This window comes from Oncorhynchus mykiss, chromosome 23, assembly GCF_057628025.1.
Source record: "Oncorhynchus mykiss isolate SJ-2025 chromosome 23, ASM5762802v1, whole genome shotgun sequence".
NCBI classification, from domain to species: Eukaryota; Metazoa; Chordata; class Actinopteri; order Salmoniformes; family Salmonidae; genus Oncorhynchus; species Oncorhynchus mykiss.
In genome coordinates, this window is record NC_143044.1 from 31,914,870 (window position 1) to 31,935,000 (window position 20,131).

The following is a 20,131-nucleotide window of genomic DNA, read 5'->3' on the forward strand; positions in this document are numbered from 1 at the left end:
CCCAGCATGCTTTGCAAGTGTTCATATTTACATTAACATTCACATTTTGGTCATCTAGCAGACACTCTTATCACACTATAGTGCCAGCAGACTTCTGATACCAATGCAGGGTGAGAGGGGGCCACAAAACTGTGAAACGCTATATTTGTATTTTTTATAGAAAAGTATTTAGTATTTTCTTTATTTTTGAAAATACAAATTATAGGTCTCGATGTATTGAAGTACGGTGAAATACAAATGACAAATGAGTCAAAAGTAACAGAACTACTGCCCATCTCTGGTCTGCTTCGTTGTAGAAGCACCGACCACACAGCTGAGGTTTAAACTATATTATTATTATTTCTGTCCATTTTCTGATAAGGACCTAAATTGTCACAATAAGGACCATTAAAAAGAATCCACTGAGAAAACACTTGATTGTTGCATTATTCCCTTGGTTATAACTTCCTGGTGTGACTATGTTACAATGGCTTGTCATTGCCTTCACTTTTGCTAGAATGGAAGGAATTTCCATTTGCTATAATGCTTGGCAATACTGGCCTTTGTTTGCATTGTGGTGGTGCTCAAGCGGAGTCGTAATGGCAGATTGAGCCAGTCTCTCATTGCAGCATTTACAGGCAATGGGAGAGGGCGGTACTAGAGCCCATTGTGGGAATGGCAGAACCCTGATGGAATCTGGGCTGCAGCTCTTCAGCCCTGCCCACAACGATTAATCCTTAAAACTGGACCATCGACAAAGAGGTGTGTGTGTGTGTGTGTGTGTGTGTGTGTGTGTGTGTGTGTGTGCTTGCGTGCGCGCGCGTGCGTGTGTGTAAACTCTGAAAAGCTTCTACATTCCCTTCGTATCCTATCCCACCACCCTAGAGACACTCGAACAACCAACTAACTAACCAAACTGCTTAAGTGCCTTGTCTGCAACTGTAGTATTGAACGAAAGAACCAAAGTGGTTAGTTCACTTTTCAAGCCTAAACTTGCCTGGGAAACCTCAAGTGGACAGTTTGAGTTGCTCACTTTCTAAAGTGCAAGAAAAAGGACTAAACATGTGACTTTGTTTTGATTGACCAACTTTTCTAGCCCAGTCCTCCTGACACCAAGTCTTCAGGGCCTATGTCAGTGCGACCCACTGTTAACAGGGTTAGACGCGCTCTGAGCATCGCTGATTGTAGTGAGTGCTAGCAGATTGTCTGTCTCTTCTAATCCGTCTCTCCTCTCTCCTCTCTCAGTGTCTCTGGTTAATTGTGGTGCAGAGCTCAGTGACTTGGAGACTTCACTAAGTGACTGGGGAGTGTTACTGGAGAGTTAGGAGTCCCAGGCCTTCACACATTCACACACGCACGCAACAGATGTTCCACTCCATCTGAGAAGCCAGGGGACCAGGGGAGAAATCTCCAGCCTCCTATTATTTAAAAAGTTAGTGTTGGGTGTAGTGTTATATACATATATATATATATATATATATATATATATATATATATATATATATATATATGGGCTGCCACCAGTAAACACTGGTCTGGTATTAACAAGCTATAGACCAACAAACACTACGGGGGATTTCCATGATACATCTTTCTATTTCTGGGCCATTAGGGAACGGTCTGTCTGGGGGGTCTCTCCTCTCTTTTTCACTCTCTCCCTCCTGCATGGCCTGTTGTTTCTTTCTTTCTGTCCTCTCTCGCTGTGTGTATTTCTTGTTCTACCCCCCTGTGTTCTCTGTATTTATAGTTCTAGCCCCCTGTGTTCTCTGTATTTATAGTTCTACCCCCCTGTGTTCTCTGTATTTATAGTTCTAGCCCCCTGTGTTCTCTGTATTTCTTGTTCTAGCCCCCTGTGTTTTCTGTATTTATAGTTCTAGCCCCCTGTGTTCTCTTTATTTATAGTTCTACCCCCGTGTTCTCTGTATTTATAGTTCTAGCCCCCAGTGTTCTCTGTATTTATAGTTCTAGCCCCCTGTGTTCTCTGTATTTATTGTTCTACCCCCGTGTTCTCTGTATTTATAGTCCTAGCCCCCTGTGTTCTCTGTATTTATAGTTCTACCCCCCTGTGTTTTCTGTATTTATAGTTCTAGCCCCCTGTGTTCTCTGTATTTATTGTTCTACCCCCGTGTGTTCTCTGTATTTATAGTTCTACCCCCTGTGTTTTCTGTATTTATAGTTCTAGCCCCCTGTGTTCTCTGTATTTATAGTTCTACCCCCCTGTGTTCTCTGTATTTATAGTTCTACCCCCCTGTGTTTTCTGTATTTATAGTTCTAGCCCCCTGTGTTCTCTGTATTTATAGTTCTACCCCCCTGTGTTCTCTGTCTGTCTTGTTCTAGCCCCCTGTGTTCTCTATCTGTCTTGTTCTAGCCCCCTGTGTTCTCTGTCTGTCTTGTTCTACCCCCCTGTGTTTTCTGTATTTATAGTTCTACCCCCCTGTGTTCTCTGTATTTATAGTTCTAGCCCCCGTGTTCTCTGTATTTATAGTTCTAGCCCCCTGTGTTCTCTGTATTTATTGTTCTAGCCCCCTGTGTTTTCTGTATTTATAGTTCTAGCCCCCTGTGTTCTCTGTATTTATAGTTCTAGCCCCCTGTGTTCTCTGTATTTATTGTTCTACCCCCGTGTTCTCTGTATTTATAGTCCTAGCCCCCTGTGTTCTCTGTATTTATTGTTCTAGCCCCCTGTGTTCTCTGTATTTATTGTTCTAGCCCCCGTGTTCTCTGTATCTCTTGTTCTAGCCCCCTGTGTTCTCTGTATTTCTTGTTCTAGCCCCCTGTGTTCTCTGTATTTCTTGTTCTAGCCCCTGTGTTCTCTGTATTTCTTGTTCTAGTCCCCTGTGTTCTCTGTATTTATTGTTCTAGCCCCCTGTGTTCTCTGTATTTCTTGTTCTAGCCCCCTGTGTTCTCTGTATTTCTTGTTCTAGCCCCCTGTGTTCTCTGTCTTTCATGTTCTTCGCTCTCTGTTTTTTTGTGCTCATCAAACATGCACAAAGTCTGTGGCAGGGAGAAGAAGCTAGCTGGCTCTGTGCTCTACAGTCGTACTGCATGCCTGTGGGGACTTCTTGGTCACTTTGTTGGAATAAGAAGCAGTTGCTTCAGAAACAACATGACAGACTTGCACTAGTTGCTACTCCAACTACATAGGAGTGGGTACAAGTTGATGTTTGGGTTGTAAGGCCACAGGCAAGAAATGCAGCTCAAGACCGGCAGCGTTGTAGATCTTTAGAACTATGTTCCTCCAGGAACAAAAAACAATTAGGCAAGTAAGAAGAAGTTGCCACTAACAACTCACACAGGGTCAGATATTTCATTCCCAGATATTTATTCATTATTGTTCAAAGTCTTTCACAAAGCAGAGAAAAAGAAAAAAAAACTATTCTAGAATCATTGTGTAATGAAAACAGCCCTGTGAATGAACGGTGTTCTGCTACAACAGTCTTGGGAATTCAAAACAGGTCTAGTTACGTCCTCTCTCTCCAAGGAACGGTTAAGGACGACGGCCCTGTAACGCCCCGGAGATGAAAGATTCATTTTTGTCTCTAATTTGAGGAGGAGAGGGTATGTGGAGGATAGGACGTGAATCACTTAGGCCTCCTCTCTAAAAGGTGTGACGGGCCCATACATCTTTAATGGGGACAGTCTCAAAGTGGCACTTGATGTTCCTGTAGAGCTAAGAGTAGATGGGAGGATTACACAACCACATGCAGAGAGACTGAGACGTGGTCGGCTCAACAATGCGGTCCCAGACTGATGTGTTTTGTTAACCATTGACAGGTCTGTGCGTTCTGAACAGTGAGAACACACAATCTAGTATGTTCACCAACATAGCCACTGTAGTAGGTCAAAGTTGTGTGCTGGTAAAATTAAGCCTTGTGATGCTTATTCAGCTTCAGGTCTTTCTAAATTCTCACTTGCCACATATTGTAGATCATTTTGGGGGGGTTAGCTCTGATCAGGACTCAATCCCAGGTCCAGCGACTGTCAAGCCAACACCTTAACCATTATGCCAAGAAGGCCAAACCTTTTGACGAGTCGCTAGGTGTTGGGTTAAGGTCTCTACAATATATTTTGTGTTTAATAGCTAGCTACTCACCCCAAACATTTGCCTGAGGTCTGGGTCTCTGAAGCGGAAAGGGATGTTGGAGACATGTAACCGTTTGGGCTGCTGCTTCTCTGATGAATCACACTGCTGCAGGTGGAGCTGATGGGAGCCCTCCGTTTGCGCAACCTCTTCTGCCTGCTGGAGGGAAACACAGACCACAAAAAAATGTGTTCCTAGCTTAAAGAACACTGGAAAAGAAAACTAAAATGATAGAGTGGAGTTTGGGTGGTTGTAAAAGAGAGAGTGTGAGCGTGGGAGTGTGAGAGGGACATGGAACCTCACTAGTCATAACTCATACTGTACACTCTAAAGCACCTTGATTGAAGATAAATCACTTGAACATGATAATGCAATACCAACCAAAACACTCTGGTTTTTAATAATAAAGAATTTACCTGAACATATTTAACTGTCTCTGTTCTCTAAGAGTGTGTGAATATGTCTTAGATAGCATCCAGAATGGCACCCTATACCCTACATAGTGCATTACTTTTGACCAGAGCCCTATGGCTCTGGTGAAAAGTAGTATACTATATAGGGGAAAGGGTGCCATTTGGGACATAGCCTAAGAGTGTGTTAATATATTAGTTATACTGTGGGTTAGTGTGAGGGTCAGGTTGGAGGGGTCATGTATTTGCTATTCTCTCTGCTCTCCTGGCATTTGTATGTGGCACAGGAGATTAGGAAAGCTGTCTGGGAGGAGTGGACACAGATATAACAAACTAAAAAGGTCTAGACTACAGCATATATTACAATTAGATAGAGAGATGGGGAAGAGGGAGAGAGAGAAAGAGAGAGAGAGACATAAATTAAATAAAAAAGAGAGAGAGAGAGAGATGAATAAAAAAAAGAGAGAGAGAGAGAGAGAGAGAGAGAGAGAGAGAGAGAGGGAGAGAGAGAGAGAGAGGGAGAGAGAGAGAGAGAGAAAGAGAGAGAGAGAGAGAGAGAGAGGGAGAGAGAGAGAGAGAGAGAGAGAGAGAGAAAGTGATGGAAAGTAAGAGGAACGATGGTGAGAGAGGTATAAAGACAGGAAGGAATTGACGGAGAGAAACGGAGGGTGACATTAGAGAGACGGGAGAGAGAGAGAGAACTAGGGATTCATCCAGACATCCTCTCATCCCTCAGACCCAGTGTGATCATCTGTCCATCACTGGCAGAAAGTGGCAGCGATAGGTCTCCGGGAGGGACGGCCCTTTGAGGTGTCGCCGTGACAACCTCCATTTACTTCACAGTTATCAGAGTAAGCATGACGACGGGGATCTCTGTTACCAACACCCGGGGGACCACTCTAAACAGGCCCTGAGATAAGACAGACACACGCAGCTGAGAAACGGAGGACACCAGTGGTGGCTAGTGGCACTTTAACTCAGCTCATATTAATGGCTTGAAACATGGTTTCTTTGAAACATTTTCATTCACTACATTACAGCCATTATTATGAGCCATCCTGCCCTCACCAGCCTCCACTGGAGGACAGATATCTCAACTTAAGCCTTACCTGAGCTGAAACTACCAGGTGGGGTTATACTATCAGAAGGAAAGCCTTCTACTGTCAGTAGGTAGATGATGAATGAACTCCTTTTACTTTGTTTTTGATGTAAATGCTCCAACCTATTCTCATATGGAGGAGGAACTAGGAGGGAGGCAGAACAAGAGAGAGAGAGAGAGAGAAAGAAAGGAAGGAAGATAAAAGACAGAAAGAGAGAAAAATAGAAACAAAGCACGAGAATGAGATCGAGAGAGAGCGAGCAAGCGAGAGAGAGAGAGAGAGAGAGAGAGAGAGAGGACGCTGGAGGAGTTCATGTACATAATTAATTAGGATAACATTCAGGAGGAGGGATGAAGAGATGAAGAGATGATGTCAGCTAAACATCTCAGGGTTCAGAGCACGATCAATGAGAGAGAAGTGCTGAAGGCAGCGCCATTGATACAGACAGGAGGAGAAAGGAGGAGAGGGAGAGAGGAGGGAGGAAGAGGGGGAGGGGAGAGAGAGAGGGGAAAAGAGAGGTAGAGGAGAGACAGAGAAGGGGTGCTGATTGAGCTTCTGTCTATCCTGGTGGTTGCGTGTGTGTGCGTGTGAGTGTGAGTGTGAGTGCTAAGTAGAACCATACAGGATTCTTTGGTTTGTCCCCATAGGCTGACATTTGAATATTTTAGTATTTGAATTACTTCTGAGTACTTTGTCATTTGTATTACACTGGGCTGAACTAGACTCCATGTAAAAATGAACAATTGTGAAGCATGCTGAGAATTATTCTAATGAGCTCCGACCCGAAACATTACACAGTGTGCTTTGCAGTTAAGTTTGGTATGTTCATTTTCACATAGCTAATGTTAGCTGGCTTACTAGCTAACGTTACCTGTATAATCTTACTATTCGTATCTCAGTGCCATTTGCTTAGCTAGCTAACATTGAACCTGGTTGGTTAGCTACCTGCAAATTCATGCAGGGTAGTAACGTCATGAGTTGTGATTATGGTTCATTGTTTACCTAGCTAGCTACATGTCTTAACAAAGACTCCACTATGCAACTAACCATTTCGGGTGCGCTCGCTAATTCAGTCTAGGCATCTAATCCGATTTCAGAGAACTCTCGTCTGTGTGATAACTGATGAATTTACCAAAGCTCAACACCAGTTGAATATGGCTGGTGTCAGTAAACGTCGGCCAGAGCGTCCAATGTGCGCTCTGAATGCGAAAAGCTCTGAAATTACGACCGGACAATCAGACAGCACAGTTGCAGTCACCAACACTCTGGATAACATAACAGCTAAACCAGCTCTGCTAGGGCGAGTAATGTTCAGTGAGCAGTTCTCTCTCACTTAGATGTCTGGAAGTAGCTAGCAAGTTAGCTTGGGTGCTTGCTGTTGTTAGTAGATTCAGATCAACCCTTAAAGAGATGGGTGGGGTTACGATGCTGAATGGATGTAGACAAAGAAGGTACCAGAACAAAGCAATAGTAATACCCAAACATTCAAAGGCCATTTTCTCAAAAGTGAGTTTACAAGTTTATCAACTTTCAACGCAAAATTACTTTCCCATTGTTCCTCAACTGTAGTGTATGATATCTCATTTTGTAGCTCTGAGTCTCTACTTTTATCCAATGTAAAATACAATTTCAGATTTTGTTACATAAGACCGATTTCAGCCGGTCGGTCACGTCTACATTTTGGTAATTTAGCAGGCACGATTATCCAGAGTGACTTGCTCGGCTAAGGTAGTTAAGCAACAACATATCCCAGTCATAGCAAGTAAAACATTTTTTTTTTCACTGATACTGAGATTGTTGTTGCTGTTCTGGCCAGCTACTTGGAAAAGTATTTTTGTATTTTAATACATTACAGTTTATTTTGATACAATGACCTTTATGGTATTTTGTATCTGTATTTTGGAATTTTTGCCCATCCCATAGGGGAACCTTTTTGGTTCTAACTAGAACCCTCTATGAAGGGTTTTTACCAAGAACCATTTTTTCATGTAAAGGTTCTTCCTACAGCCCTCTATCAATGGTTCCACCATCCTTATTAGCCTTTACATTTTCATTATTTATGACAATACATTACATACAGTGCAATCGGAAAGTATTCAGACACCTTGACTTTTCCACATTTTGTTACGTTACAGCCTTATTCTAAAATGGACTAAATATATTTTTTCTTCATCAATCTACAGACAATACCCAATAATAACAAAGCAAAAACGTATTTTTTTGTGCACATTTATTTACCAAAAACTGAAATATCACATTTACATAAGTATTCAGACTCTTTACTCAGTACTTTGTTAAGCATCTTTGGCAGCATTTAAAGCCTTGAGTGTTCTTGGGTATGATGCTACAAGCTTGGCACACCTGTATTTGGGGGGTTTCTCCCATTCTTCTCCGCAAATCTTCTTGAGCCCTGTCAGGTTGGACATCTCTCAGGTCTCTCCAGGGATGTTAGATCGGGTTGAAGTCCGGGCTTTGGCTGGGCCACTCAAGGAGATTCAGAAACTCGTCCCAAGCCACTCCTGCGTTGTCTTGGCTCTGTGCTTTGGGTCGTTGTCCTGTTGGAAGGTGAACATTCACCCAAGTCTGAGGGCCTGAGCGCCCTGGAGCAGGTTTTCATCAAGGATCTCTCTGTACTTTGCTCAGCTTATCTTTCCCTCGATCATGACTAGTCTCTCAGTCCCTGCCTCTGAAAAACATCCCCACAGCATGAAGCTGCCACCACCAAGCTTCACCGTAGGGATGGTGCCAGGTTTCCTCCACACGCTTGGAATTCAGGCCAAAGAGTTTAATCTAGGTTTCGTCAGACCACAGAATCTTGTTTTGCATGGTCTGAGAGTCCTTTAGGTGCCTTTTGGCAAACTCCAAGCGGGATGTGCCTTTTACTGAGGAGTGGCTTATGTCTGGCCACTCTACCATAAAGGCCTGATTGGTGGAGTGCAAGGCCCTTCTCCCCCGATTGCTCAGTTTGGCCTGGCGGCCAGCTCTAGGAAGAGTCTTGGTTGTTCCAAAGTGCTTCCATTTAAGAATGATGGAGGACACTGTGTTCTTGGGGACCTTCAATGCTGCAGAAATGTTTTGGTACCCTTCACCTGATCTGTGCCTCGACACAATCCTGGCTCGAAGGAAAATTCCTTTGACTTCACGGCTTGGTCTTTGCACTGTCAACTGTGGGACCTAATAAAGACAGGTGTGAACCTTTCCAAATCATGTCCAATCAATTAACTGTACCACAGGTGGACTCCAATCAAGTTATTGAAACATCTCATGGATGATCAATGGAAACAGGATGCACATGAGCTCAATTTCGAGTCTCATAGCATAGGATCTAAATACTTATGTAAATAAGGTATTTCTGTTTTATTTTTAATACATTATTTTAAAAAACAGTTTTCACTTTGCCATTATGGGTTATTTTGTGCAGATTGTTGGAGGGGATGGTGTTTTGGACAGCCCGGAGACCGAGCTGAGCCCGAGAGCCCTACAGGTGGTTCATCGCCCCTTGGTTCACCATCTCCCTGGCCTGGTTCATCACCTCCCTGGCACCTCTCCTCAGAGTCCAAGCCCTTCTCACCAACACCCAAATGCACCGTCCAGGCACACCCTTGCCCTCTGCCCTGCAACTCCATCAACCTCCGCCCCATCTCCCCGACTAAACTCCAGTGGCCAGAAGAGGAAGACAGCTGGCTCCAGGTAATCTATAAGTCTTTGCTAGGTATAGCTCCGCCTTATCTCAGCTCACTGGTCACCATAGCAACACCCACCTGTAGCACGCACTCCAACGGGTATATTTCACTGGTCATCCCCAAAGCCAACACCTCCTTCGGCCGCCTTTCCTTCCAGTTCTCTGCTGCCAATGACAGGAACGAATTGCAAAAATCACTGAATTTGTAGACTTATATCTCCCTTACTAACTTTAAGAGTCAGCTGTCAGAGCAGCGTACCGATTGCTGCAGCTGTACACAGCCCATCTGTAAATAGCCCATCCAACCAACTACCTTCCTCATCCCCATATTTGTTTTTGTTTTTCTGCTCTTTTGCACACCCGTATTTCTACTTGCATATCCTCATCTGCACATATATCACTCCAGTGTAAATTGCTAAATTGTAATTACTTCGCCACTATTGGCCTATTTATTGCATTACCTCCTTACTTCATTTGCACACACTGTATACCGATTTTTTGTTCTTTTTTTCTATTTTGTTTCTATTGTGTTATTGACTGTACGTTTGTTTATTCCATGTGTCGTTGTTTTTGTCGCACTGCTTTGCTTTATCTTGGCCAGGTCGCAGTTGTAAATGAGAACTTGTTCTCAACTAGCCTACCTGGTTAAATAAAGGTGAAAAAAAATATTAAAAAAATAAAAACAGCTGAGGATCCTTTGGACACTGACATTATTCAGCGGGTTGATGAGCTAAAGAGGAGTTAGAGAAACATCAGCAATGTCCAGCAAAGGCTGTCTACGACATCATGCTATTCCTCCTGATCAATGTATCCCGTTTGTCAGGGATGTGATGATGTACATTCATTTTTTTTAATTTTTTACTTTTACCATCAATCAGTGATGTGTGTCCTCTCTGTCCTCTCTCAAATTAGACAGAGCCCTCCATCTCACCCCAAAAACAGGTGTTTTAAACACATTTGTAGAGATGTATGTTAACATGTTTTCTGAATAACTTTTTTACTGGGTAATTTACTTTATTTAAAAAATATATATCATTACTGGGGTTTTTTGCATGTTTTTTTATTCCTTACATTTAGTAAATTTCTCATTCACATGGTAGGTAATTTACAGTTTTTTAAATATATTTAGTTATTTTCTCATTCACACGTTAAGGTGGTAGGTAATTTACTGTAGATTTTTATTTATTTTTATACTTAGTTATTTTCTGAACCACATGTTAAGGTGGTAGGTCATTTACTGTGGTTTACATAGTGTTTTTTTTCTCCTATTTCCCCTTTTGTGTCACACCCTGACCATAGTTTACTTTGTATATTTCTATGTTGTGGTTGGTCAGGGTGTGATCTGAGTGGGCATTCTATGTTTCATGTCTAGTTTGTCTAGTTCTATGTTCGGCCTGATATGGTTCTCAATCAGAGGCAGGTGTTCGTCATTGTCTCTGATTGGGAACCATATTTAGGTAGCCTGGGTTTCACTGTGTGTTTGTGGGTGATTGTTCCTGTTTTTGTGTTTGCACCAGACAGGGCTGTTTTGAGTTCTCACGGTTCTTGTTTTTTCGTTAGTTTGTTCATGTATAGTGTCGTCAATAAATTACAATGAACAACCACCACGCTGCGCTTTGGTCCGCCTCTACTTCACAAGAAGAGAATCGTTACAGAATCACCCACCACAACAGGACCAAGCGGTGTGGTAATGGGCAAAGGAAAAAGCAGCAGCAGGAGCAGCGCGAGGAGGTATGGACATGGGAGGACGAATTAGACGGTAAAGGACCTTGGGCTCAGCCAGGAGAGTATCGCCGCCCCAAGGAAGAACGGGAGGCGGCGAAAGCGGAGAGGCGCTGGTATGAGGAGGCAGCGCGGCGTCGTGGATGGAAGCCCGGGAGTCAGCCCCAAAAATTTCTTGGGGGGGGGGCTAACAGGGAGTATGGCTACGCCAGGTAGGAGACCTGAGCCAACTTCCTGTGGTTACCGGTGGGCTAGAGAGACCGGGCAGGCACCGTGTTATGCTGTGGAGCGCACGGTGTCCCCAGTGCGGGTGCACAGCCCGGTGCGGTACATTCCAGCTCCGCGTATCGGCCGGGCTAGAGTGGGCATCGAGCCAAGTGCCATGAAGCCGGCTCTACGCATCTGGTCTCCAGTGCGTCTCCTTGGGCCGGCTTACATGGCACCAGCCTTGCGCACGGTGTCCCCGGTTCGCCTGCATAGCCCAGTGCGGGCTATTCCACCTCACCGCACTGGCAGGGCGACCGGGACCATTCAACCGGGTAAGGTTGGGCAGGCTCGGTGCTCAAGAGCTCCAGTGCGCCTGCACGGCCCGGTCTATCCGTCACCACCTCCACACCCCAGCCCTCCGGTGGCAGCTCCCCGTACCAGGCTGTCTCTCCGGCCCATCCGTCCAGAGCCTTCCTCCTCTCCAGCGCTGCCGGAGTCTCCCGCCTCTCCGGCGCTACCAGAGCCTTCCTCCTCTCCAGCGCTGCCGGAGTCTCCCGTCTGTCCGGCGCCTCTGCCGGAGTCTCCCGTCTGTCCGGCGCCTCTGCCGGAGTCTCCCGTCTGTCCGGCGCCTCTGCCGGAGTCTCCCGTCTGTCCGGCGCCTCTGCCGGAGTCTCCCGTCTGTTCGGCGCCTCTGCCGGAGCCTCCCGTCTGTCCGGCGCCTCTGCCGGAGCCTCCCGCCTGTCCGGCGCCTCTGCCGGAGCCTCCCGCCTGTCCGGCGCCTCTGCCGGAGCCTCCCGCCTGTCCGGCGCCTCTGCCGGAGCCTCCCGCCTGTCCGGCGCCTCTGCCGGAGCCTCCCGCCTGTCCGGCGCCTCTGCCGGAGCCTCCCGCCTGTCCGGCGCCTCTGCCGGAGCCTCCCGTCTGCCCGGCGCCTCTGCCGGAGCTTCCCGTCTGCCCAACGCCGCCAGCGCCGCCCGTCTGCCCAGCGCCGCCAGCGCCGCCCGTCTGCCCAGCGCCGCCAGCGCCGCCCGTCTGCCCAGCGCCGCCAGCGCCGCCCGTCTGCCCAGCGCCGCCAGCGCCGCCCGTCTGCCCAGCGCCGCCAGCGCCGCCCGTCTGCCCAGCGCCGCCCGTCTGCCCGGCGCCGCCAGCGCCGCCCGTCTGCCAGGGGCCGCCAGCGCCGCCCGTCTGCCAGGGGCCGCCAGCGCCGCCCGTCTGCCAGGGGCCGCCAGCGCCGCCCGTCTGCCAGGGGCCGCCAGCGCCGCCCGTCTGCCAGGGGCCGCCAGTGCCGCCAGTCAGCCAGGGGCCGCCAGTGCCGCCAGTCAGCCAGGGGCCGCCAGTCAGCCAGGGGCCGCCAGTGCCGCCAGTCAGCCAGGGGCCGCTAGAGCCCCTCCGCCCGGAGCAGCTGTCCCTCTGTCCCGAGCAGCTGTCCCTCTGTCCCGAGCAGCTGTCCCTCTGTCCCGAGCTGTCTCTTAGGAGGGTCACCTATCTAGGGACGCTAAGGAGGTGGACAAAGACTATTATGGAGTGGGGTCCACGTCCAGCGCCAGAGCCGCCTCCGCGGACAGATGCCCACCCAGACCCTCCCCTATAGGTTCAGGTTTTGCGGCCGGAGTCCGCACCTTGGGGGGGGGGGGGTACTGTCACACCCTGACCATAGTTTACTTTGTATATTTCTATGTTGTGGTTGGTCAGGGTGTGATCTGAGTGGGCATTCTATGTTTCATGTCTAGTTTGTCTAGTTCTATGTTCGGCCTGATATGGTTCTCAATCAGAGGCAGGTGTTCGTCATTGTCTCTGATTGGGAACCATATTTAGGTAGCCTGGGTTTCACTGTGTGTTTGTGGGTGATTGTTCCTGTTTTTGTGTTTGCACCAGACAGGGCTGTTTTGAGTTCTCACGTTTCTTGTTTTTTCGTTAGTTTGTTCATGTATAGTGTCGTCAATAAATTACAATGAACAACCACCACGCTGCGCTTTGGTCCGCCTCTACTTCACAAGAAGAGAATCGTTACATTTTGAGAACAGTCTTCTTAATGCACCTTTTGTTTGACATGAAAAAATGATCTCCATGTTTTACATGGTTTTAAATCAATATCTAAAAGGTCTGCAAATGTCTTCGTCTGGTCAGCTGTACTTGTAGCAGAAAATATTACTGTTCTGAATCAGTCACGCAGTAAACTTTGAGTTATACAGATGAGGTTAACGTCTTGGGGGTCTTTATTGTCTACAACTGGACAGCCATCCTCACCCAGGTACTGTACCAGCCGTGTATTATAGCAGGAATGTCCTCATTGAAAGGCCACTACACATGACACGTCAGGTAAATGTCTTCAGGGTCTACCATTCAACAGATGTATGACAAAAATAACAACACAAGGATGAAGTGACTGTTATGTCTTTATTGTGATTTGTAAAGTGTCCAAACAGCATAATCCAAACAGCTAAACCAAGTGTGTAGCTCACAACATGACATATAAACCGTCATCAACCAGTAACTTCAGAAAGTATTCACACCTCTGGACTTTCCCACGTTTTATTGTGTTACAACGTGAGATTCAAATAGATTTAAATGTCATTATTTGTCAATGATCTACACAAAATACTCTGTAATGTCAAATTGGAAGAAAAATTCTAACATTGGTTAAACACTTGTAAAAATAAAACACTAATATATCTAGATTCAATAGGTATTCAACCACCTGAGTTAATACATGTTAGAATCACCTTTGGCAGTGAGTCTTTCCAGGTTAGTCTCTAAGAGCTTTCCACACCTGGATTGTGCAACATTTGCTCATTACTATTTTCAATTGCTTGTTGATCATTGCTAGAGAACCATTTTCAGGTCTTGCTATAGATTTCCAAGCAGATTTAAGTCAAAACTTTAACTCAGGAACATTTTCTTTCTTGGTAAGCAACTCCAGTGTATCTTTGACTTAAGTGTTTTAGGTTATTCTCCTACTGAAAGGTGAATTCATCTCCCAGTTTCTGGTGGAAACCATACTGAACCAGGTTTTCTAGGATTTTGTCTGTGCTTAGCTTTATTCCGTTTCTTTTTTATCCTGAAAAACTCCTTAATCAGTCCTTAATGATTACAAGCATACACATAATTTCATGCAGCCACCACTATGCTTGAAAGTATGGAGAGTGGTACTCAGTAATGTGTAATATTGGATTTTCCCCAAACATAACACTTTGTATTCAGGACAAAAAGTTAGTTGCTTTGCCACATTTTTTTGCAGTATTACTTTAGTGCCTTGTTTCAAACAAGATGCATGTTTTGGAATATTTTTTATTCTGTACAGGCTTCCTTCTTTTCACTGTGTCATTTAGGTTAGTATTGTGGAGTAACTACAATGTTGTTGATCCATCCTCAGTTGATTCCTCCTATCACAGCCATTACACTCTGTATCTGTTTTAAAGTCACCATTGGTCTAATCGTGAAATCACTTAGCGGTTTCCTTTCTCTCAGGCAACTGAGTTAGGAAGGACGCCTGTATCTTTGTAGTGACTGGGTGTATTGATACACCATCCAAAGTGTAATTAATAACTTCACCATGCCTAAAATTATATTCAGTGTCTGCTTTTTATTTTATTTTGACCTATCTACCAATCAAAAACCTCACTGGTTTTTGTGGTTGAATCTTTGTTTGAAATTCACTGCTTGACTCAGGGACCTTACAGAAAATTGTATGTCAAACACTAATCATGTCAAACACTATTATTGCACACAGAGTGAGTATTGCACATAACTTATTATGTGACTTGTTAAGCACATTTTTACTCCTCAATTTATGTAGGCTTGCCATAACAAAGGGGTTGAATACTTATTAATTTGTAAACATTTTGAATGTTGGATTCCACTTTGACATTATGGGATATTGTGTGTAGGCCATTTATAAAAATTCTCCATTTGATCAATTCAGGCTGGAGCACAACAACATGTGGAAAAAGTCAAGGGGTGTGAATAGTTTCTGAAGGCACTGTATGTGCGCACATGTTTTCCAAACAGCACTCCAACATTTACTGTAGGTTGCCACGCGTGAGAGCAGCATCCTGGAAAGACACTCGACCAGCTGGTGTGAGGAAGTAGTCCTTGAGGTCTATAGCAACTCTGGTTGCCCTGTCTCTGTTTACCCTGGCCAGGAAGCCGGTGCCACCTGTCACAACTCTCCTGGACGCAGGTCCCCAGTGGGTGTGGAGTGGTCAACAAACGTGGGGTGGATGTACTGTTGATGACTCTGTGTTGTCAGTGTCTGCAGTGTCTATGGTGCAAAGGCAATCGGCCTTCACAACTTTCTCTGGGGCAACCTCAAGGACTCGTCCCAGGATCCTTCCTCAAGGACTCGTCCCAAGATCCTTCATCCCAAAGCAGTTCTCGGAAACCTTTGAATAAAATAAACATTTCCATTAGCACCAGAAAGGAACATGAAGGTTATCACGTGTTTTGCAACAACTGTTTTGGACATACAGTGGGGAGAACACTGACGATTTTGCAGGTTTTCCTACTTACAAAGCATGTAGAGGTCTGTCATTTTTATCATAGGTACACTTCAACTGTGAGAGACGAAAATCACATTGTATGATTTTTAAGTAATTAATTAGCCTTTTATTGCATGACATAAGTATTTGATACATCAGAAAAGCAGAACTTAATATTTGTTACAAAAATCTTGGTTGCAATTACAGAGATCATACGTTTCCTGTAGTTCTTGACCAGGTTTGCACACACTGCAGCAGGGATTTTGGCCCACTCCTCCATACAGACCTTCTCCAGATCCTTCAGGTTTTGGGGCTGTCGCTGGGCAATACAGACATTCAGCCCCCTCCAAAGATTTTCTATTGGGTTCAGGTCTGGAGACTGGCTAGGCCACTCCAGGACCTTGAGATGCTTCTTACGGAGACACTCCTTAGTTGCCCTGGCTGTGTGTTTCGGGTCGTTGTCATGCTGGAAGGCCCAGCCACGACCCATCTTCAATGTTCTTACTGAGGGAAGGAGGTTGTTGGCCAAGATCTCGCGATACATGGCCCCATCCATCCTCCCCTCAATACGGTGCAGTCGTCCTGTCCCCTTTGCACAAAAGCATCCCCAAAGAATGATGTTTCCACCTCCATGCCTCACGGTTGGGATGGTGTTCTTGGAGTTGTACTCATCCTTCTTCTTCCTCCAAACACGGCGAATGGAGTTTAGACCAAAAAGCTCTATTTTTGTCTCATCAGACCACATGACCTTCTCCCATTCCATCTCTGGATCATCCAGATGGTCATTGGCAAACTTCAGACAGGCCTGGATACGCGCTGGTTTGTGCAGGGGGACCTTGCGTGTGCTGCAGGATTTTAATCCATGACGGCGTAGTGTGTTACTAATGGTTTTCTTTGAGACTGTGGTCCCAGCTCTCTTCAGGTCATTGACCAGGTCCTGCCGTGTAGTTCTGGGCTGATCCCTCACCTTCCTCATGATCATTGATGCCCCATGGAGCCCCAGACCGAGGGTGATTGACCGTCATCTTGAACTTCTTCCATTTTCTAATAATTGTGCCAACAGTTGTTGCCTTCTCACCAAGTTGCTTGCCTATTGTCCTGTAACCCATCCCAGCCTTGTGCAGGTCTACAATTTTATCCCTGATGTCCTTACACAGCTCTCTGGTCTTGGCCATTGTGGAGAGGTTGGCCTCTATTTGATTGAGTGTGTGGACAGATGTCTTTTATACAGGTAACGAGTTCAAACAAGTGCAGTTAATACAGGTGAAGAGTGGAGAACAGGAGGGCTTCTTAAAGAAAAACTAACAGGTCTGTGAGAGCCGGAATTCTTAGTGGTTGGTAGGTGATCAAACACTTATGTCATGCAATAAAATGCAAATTAATTACTTAAAAATCATACAATGTGATTTTCTGGATTTTTTTTATTTTTTAGATCCCGTCTCTCACAGTTGAAGTGTACCTATGATATAAATTACAGACCTCTACATGCTTTGTAAGTAGGAAAACCTGGAAAATCGGCAGTGTTTCAAATATTTGTTCTCCCCACTGTAGGCCCCCATCCTCTTACTGGGATGACGGATCACGTTTATGTGAGTCATACAATTACAATGTCTATATTGGTATAATTTTCCCATCATATGTATATTCACATGTACTGAGCGTATCTTACCTGGATATGGTCACTTCAGGTTTACCCTCAGAGGGAATGCCTCGTTTCCCGTGAAGACATATGAGCTCATGTTTGGGCCCCTGGCAAGCACTCTGGCCTTGGAAGCAGCAGCTGGCCTGCAATGACTTGGGAACCGAACTTGCTTTGTGAGAAGATTTCCGCATCTCCCTCCCAACCATATGCACCCACGTCGATCATGGTGAAGCGGTACTTCGCATCTCAGAGGGCCGTAAGGACCATTGAGAAAAAGCCCTTAGTACTCGCTGCCTGAGCTCCTGCACAAAATTGACAATTCCAACGCTGCTGAAGCAAGTCGTCAAATCTGGCAACCGACATCCCCAAAAAATAATGGTTCGCACAGGTTGGACAAGAGACATGGATTCTTCATCTTCCCCTCTTGTAGTGTTCAGTGGACAAACTTGCCATTTTCTCAGTCCTTTTCTTCCCTTTCTCTTCCTGAATAGTAAGGACAGTTCAAACGCTTGCTGTCGAAGCTCTAGCAATTGCAATTCATATAGATGTTTGCTTCTGTGGCAAAAAGTAGCGTCGAAAAGCATAGAATACCTCAGTAAACAAAAAGGGTGTAATATAACTGTAATAACACTGGATCTGGAAGTACAAATGTCGTCGCTAGTTAGAGTCCAAGCTTCAGCCCCTCTTGCTTTGTTAGCTACTCTGCCTCCCCCAGTTCACAAGTGGATATACACTACACAAGGCGGACTCCAACAGTGGAACGCTATGACCATGAGGACAAAAGTGAGCGCTGCCCCCCAAAAAATGACTCCGCCCTTGTGCATGCATGTCAATCCCCCTGCTCCCCCTCTCCTCCCTTCTTTCCTCATCTCCTTAACACTCATATCCCTCCCCCTGCTCCCCCTCTCCTCCATTCTTTCCTCATCACCTTAACACTCATATCCCCCCCCTGCTCCCCCTCTCCTTCCTTCTTTCCTCATCACCTTAACACTCATATCCCCCCCCCCTGCTCCCCCTCTCCTCCCTTCTTTCCTCATCACCTTAACACTCATATCCCTCCCCCTGCTCCCCCTCTCCTCCATTCTTTCCTCATCACCTTAACACTCATATCCCCCCCCTGCTCCCCCTCTCCTTCCTTCTTTCCTCATCACCTTAACACTCATATCCCCCCCCCCTGCTCCCCCTCTCCTTCCTTCTTTCCTCATCACCTTAACACTCATATCCCCCCCTGCTCCCCCTCTCCTTCCTTCTTTCCTCATCACCTTAACACTCATATCCCTCCCCCTGCTCCCCCTCTCCTCCATTATTTCCTCATCACCTTAACACTCATATCCCCCCCCCCTGCTCCCCCTCTCCTTCCTTCTTTCCTCATCACCTACACTCATATCCCCCCCCCCTGCTCCCCCTCTCCTTCCTTCTTTCCTCATCACCTTAACACTCATATCCCCCCCTGCTCCCCCTCTCCTTCCTTCTTTCCTCATCACCTTAACACTCATATCCCTCCCCCTGCTCCCCCTCTCCTCCATTATTTCCTCATCACCTTAACACTCATATCCCCCCCCCCTGCTCCCCCTCTCCTTCCTTCTTTCCTCATCACCTACACTCATATCCCTCCCCCTGCTCCCCCTCTCCTCCATTATTTCCTCATCACCTTAACACTCATATCCCCCCCCCCCTGCTCCCCCTCTCCTTCCTTCTTTCCTCATCACCTACACGCATATTCCCATCCCTCTCCTCCCTCCCCCACACACTAAGGAGCGATCTACAGAGGCCTCACTTCGCATAATTTGCCTTTTAATTAGTGTAAATTGCATGTTAATTACACTGCAGGTAGAACACGCCACATCTGTCTTATAGCACACAGTGTTTCTCTCCCTCCCCCTTCCCCCTCTCTCTTTCCTCCCTCACTCCTCTCCTGTGGGGAGAAGTGGAGTTGGGAAGCAAAGTATCTCTCTCTCCCTGTCTCTCTCTCTACTTCTCTCCCTCTCCATCTCTCTCCATGTCTCTCTCTCTACTTCTCTCACTCTCCATCTCTCTCCATGTCTCTCTCTCTACTTCTCTCCCTCTCCATCTCTCTCCATGTCTCTCTCTCTACTTCTCTCCCTCTCCATCTCTCTCCCTGTCTCTCTCTCTACTTCTCTCCCTCTCCATCTCTCTCCATTTTTATTTCTCCCTCTCAATGTGTCTCCCTCTCCATCCCTCTCCATGTTTCCCTCTCTACTTCTCTCCCACTCCATCTCTCTCTCTCCATTTCTCTCTCTCTCTCTCTCTCTGTCTCTCTCTCTACTACTCTCCCTCTTTCTCCATTTCTCTCTCTCTCTACTTATCTCCCTCTCTCTCTCTCTCTCTCCATTTCGCTCTCTCTACTTCTCTCTCTCTCTCTCTCTTTCACCATGTCTCTCTCTACTTCTCTCCCCCTCTCCCTCTCTCTCTCTCCATCTCTCTCTCTCTACTTCTCTCCCTCTCTCTCCATTTCTCTCTCTCTCTACTTCTCTCCCTCTCTCTCTCCATTTTGCTCTCTCTACTTCCCTCTCTCTCTCTCTCTCTTTCTCCATGTCTCTCTCTCTACTCCTCTCCCCCTCTCCCTCTCTCTCTCTCCATGTCCCTCTCTCTCTACTTCTCTCTCTCTCTCTCTCTCTCTCTCTTTCTCCATGTCTCTCTCTACTTCTCCCCCCTCTCTCTCTCCATGTCTCTCTAACTACTTCTCTCCCTCTTTCTCTCTCTACTTCTCCCCCATCTCTCTCTCTCTCTCTCCCGCTCTCTCCATTTCTCTCTCTCTCTCTCTCTCTCTCTCCATGTCTCTCTCTCTCTCCATGTCTCTCTAACTACTTCTCTC

The 20,131-nt window shown here is 46.2% G+C and overlaps 1 protein-coding gene across 24 annotated transcripts in view; it reads right to left on the reverse strand.

Moving 5' to 3' along the window:
- The window catches only part of LOC110502777 (RNA binding protein fox-1 homolog 3), a 756,098-nt gene that overhangs the window by 62,099 nt on the left and 673,868 nt on the right, over positions 1-20,131 (reverse strand). For 17 of the 24 annotated variants that reach the window (XR_016491078.1, XM_090217308.1, XM_036960469.2 and 14 more), the window contains one exon: positions 4,070-4,216. Coding sequence is in view for 23 of the 24 variants with exons in the window: in XM_090217308.1 (XP_090073434.1) it covers positions 4,070-4,216 (147 nt within the window). In the remaining variant the exon portion in view is untranslated. The remainder of the gene's footprint in view (positions 1-4,069; positions 4,217-20,131) is intronic. The other 7 variants (XM_090217300.1, XM_090217309.1, XM_090217307.1 and 4 more) reach the window with 1 other exon arrangement.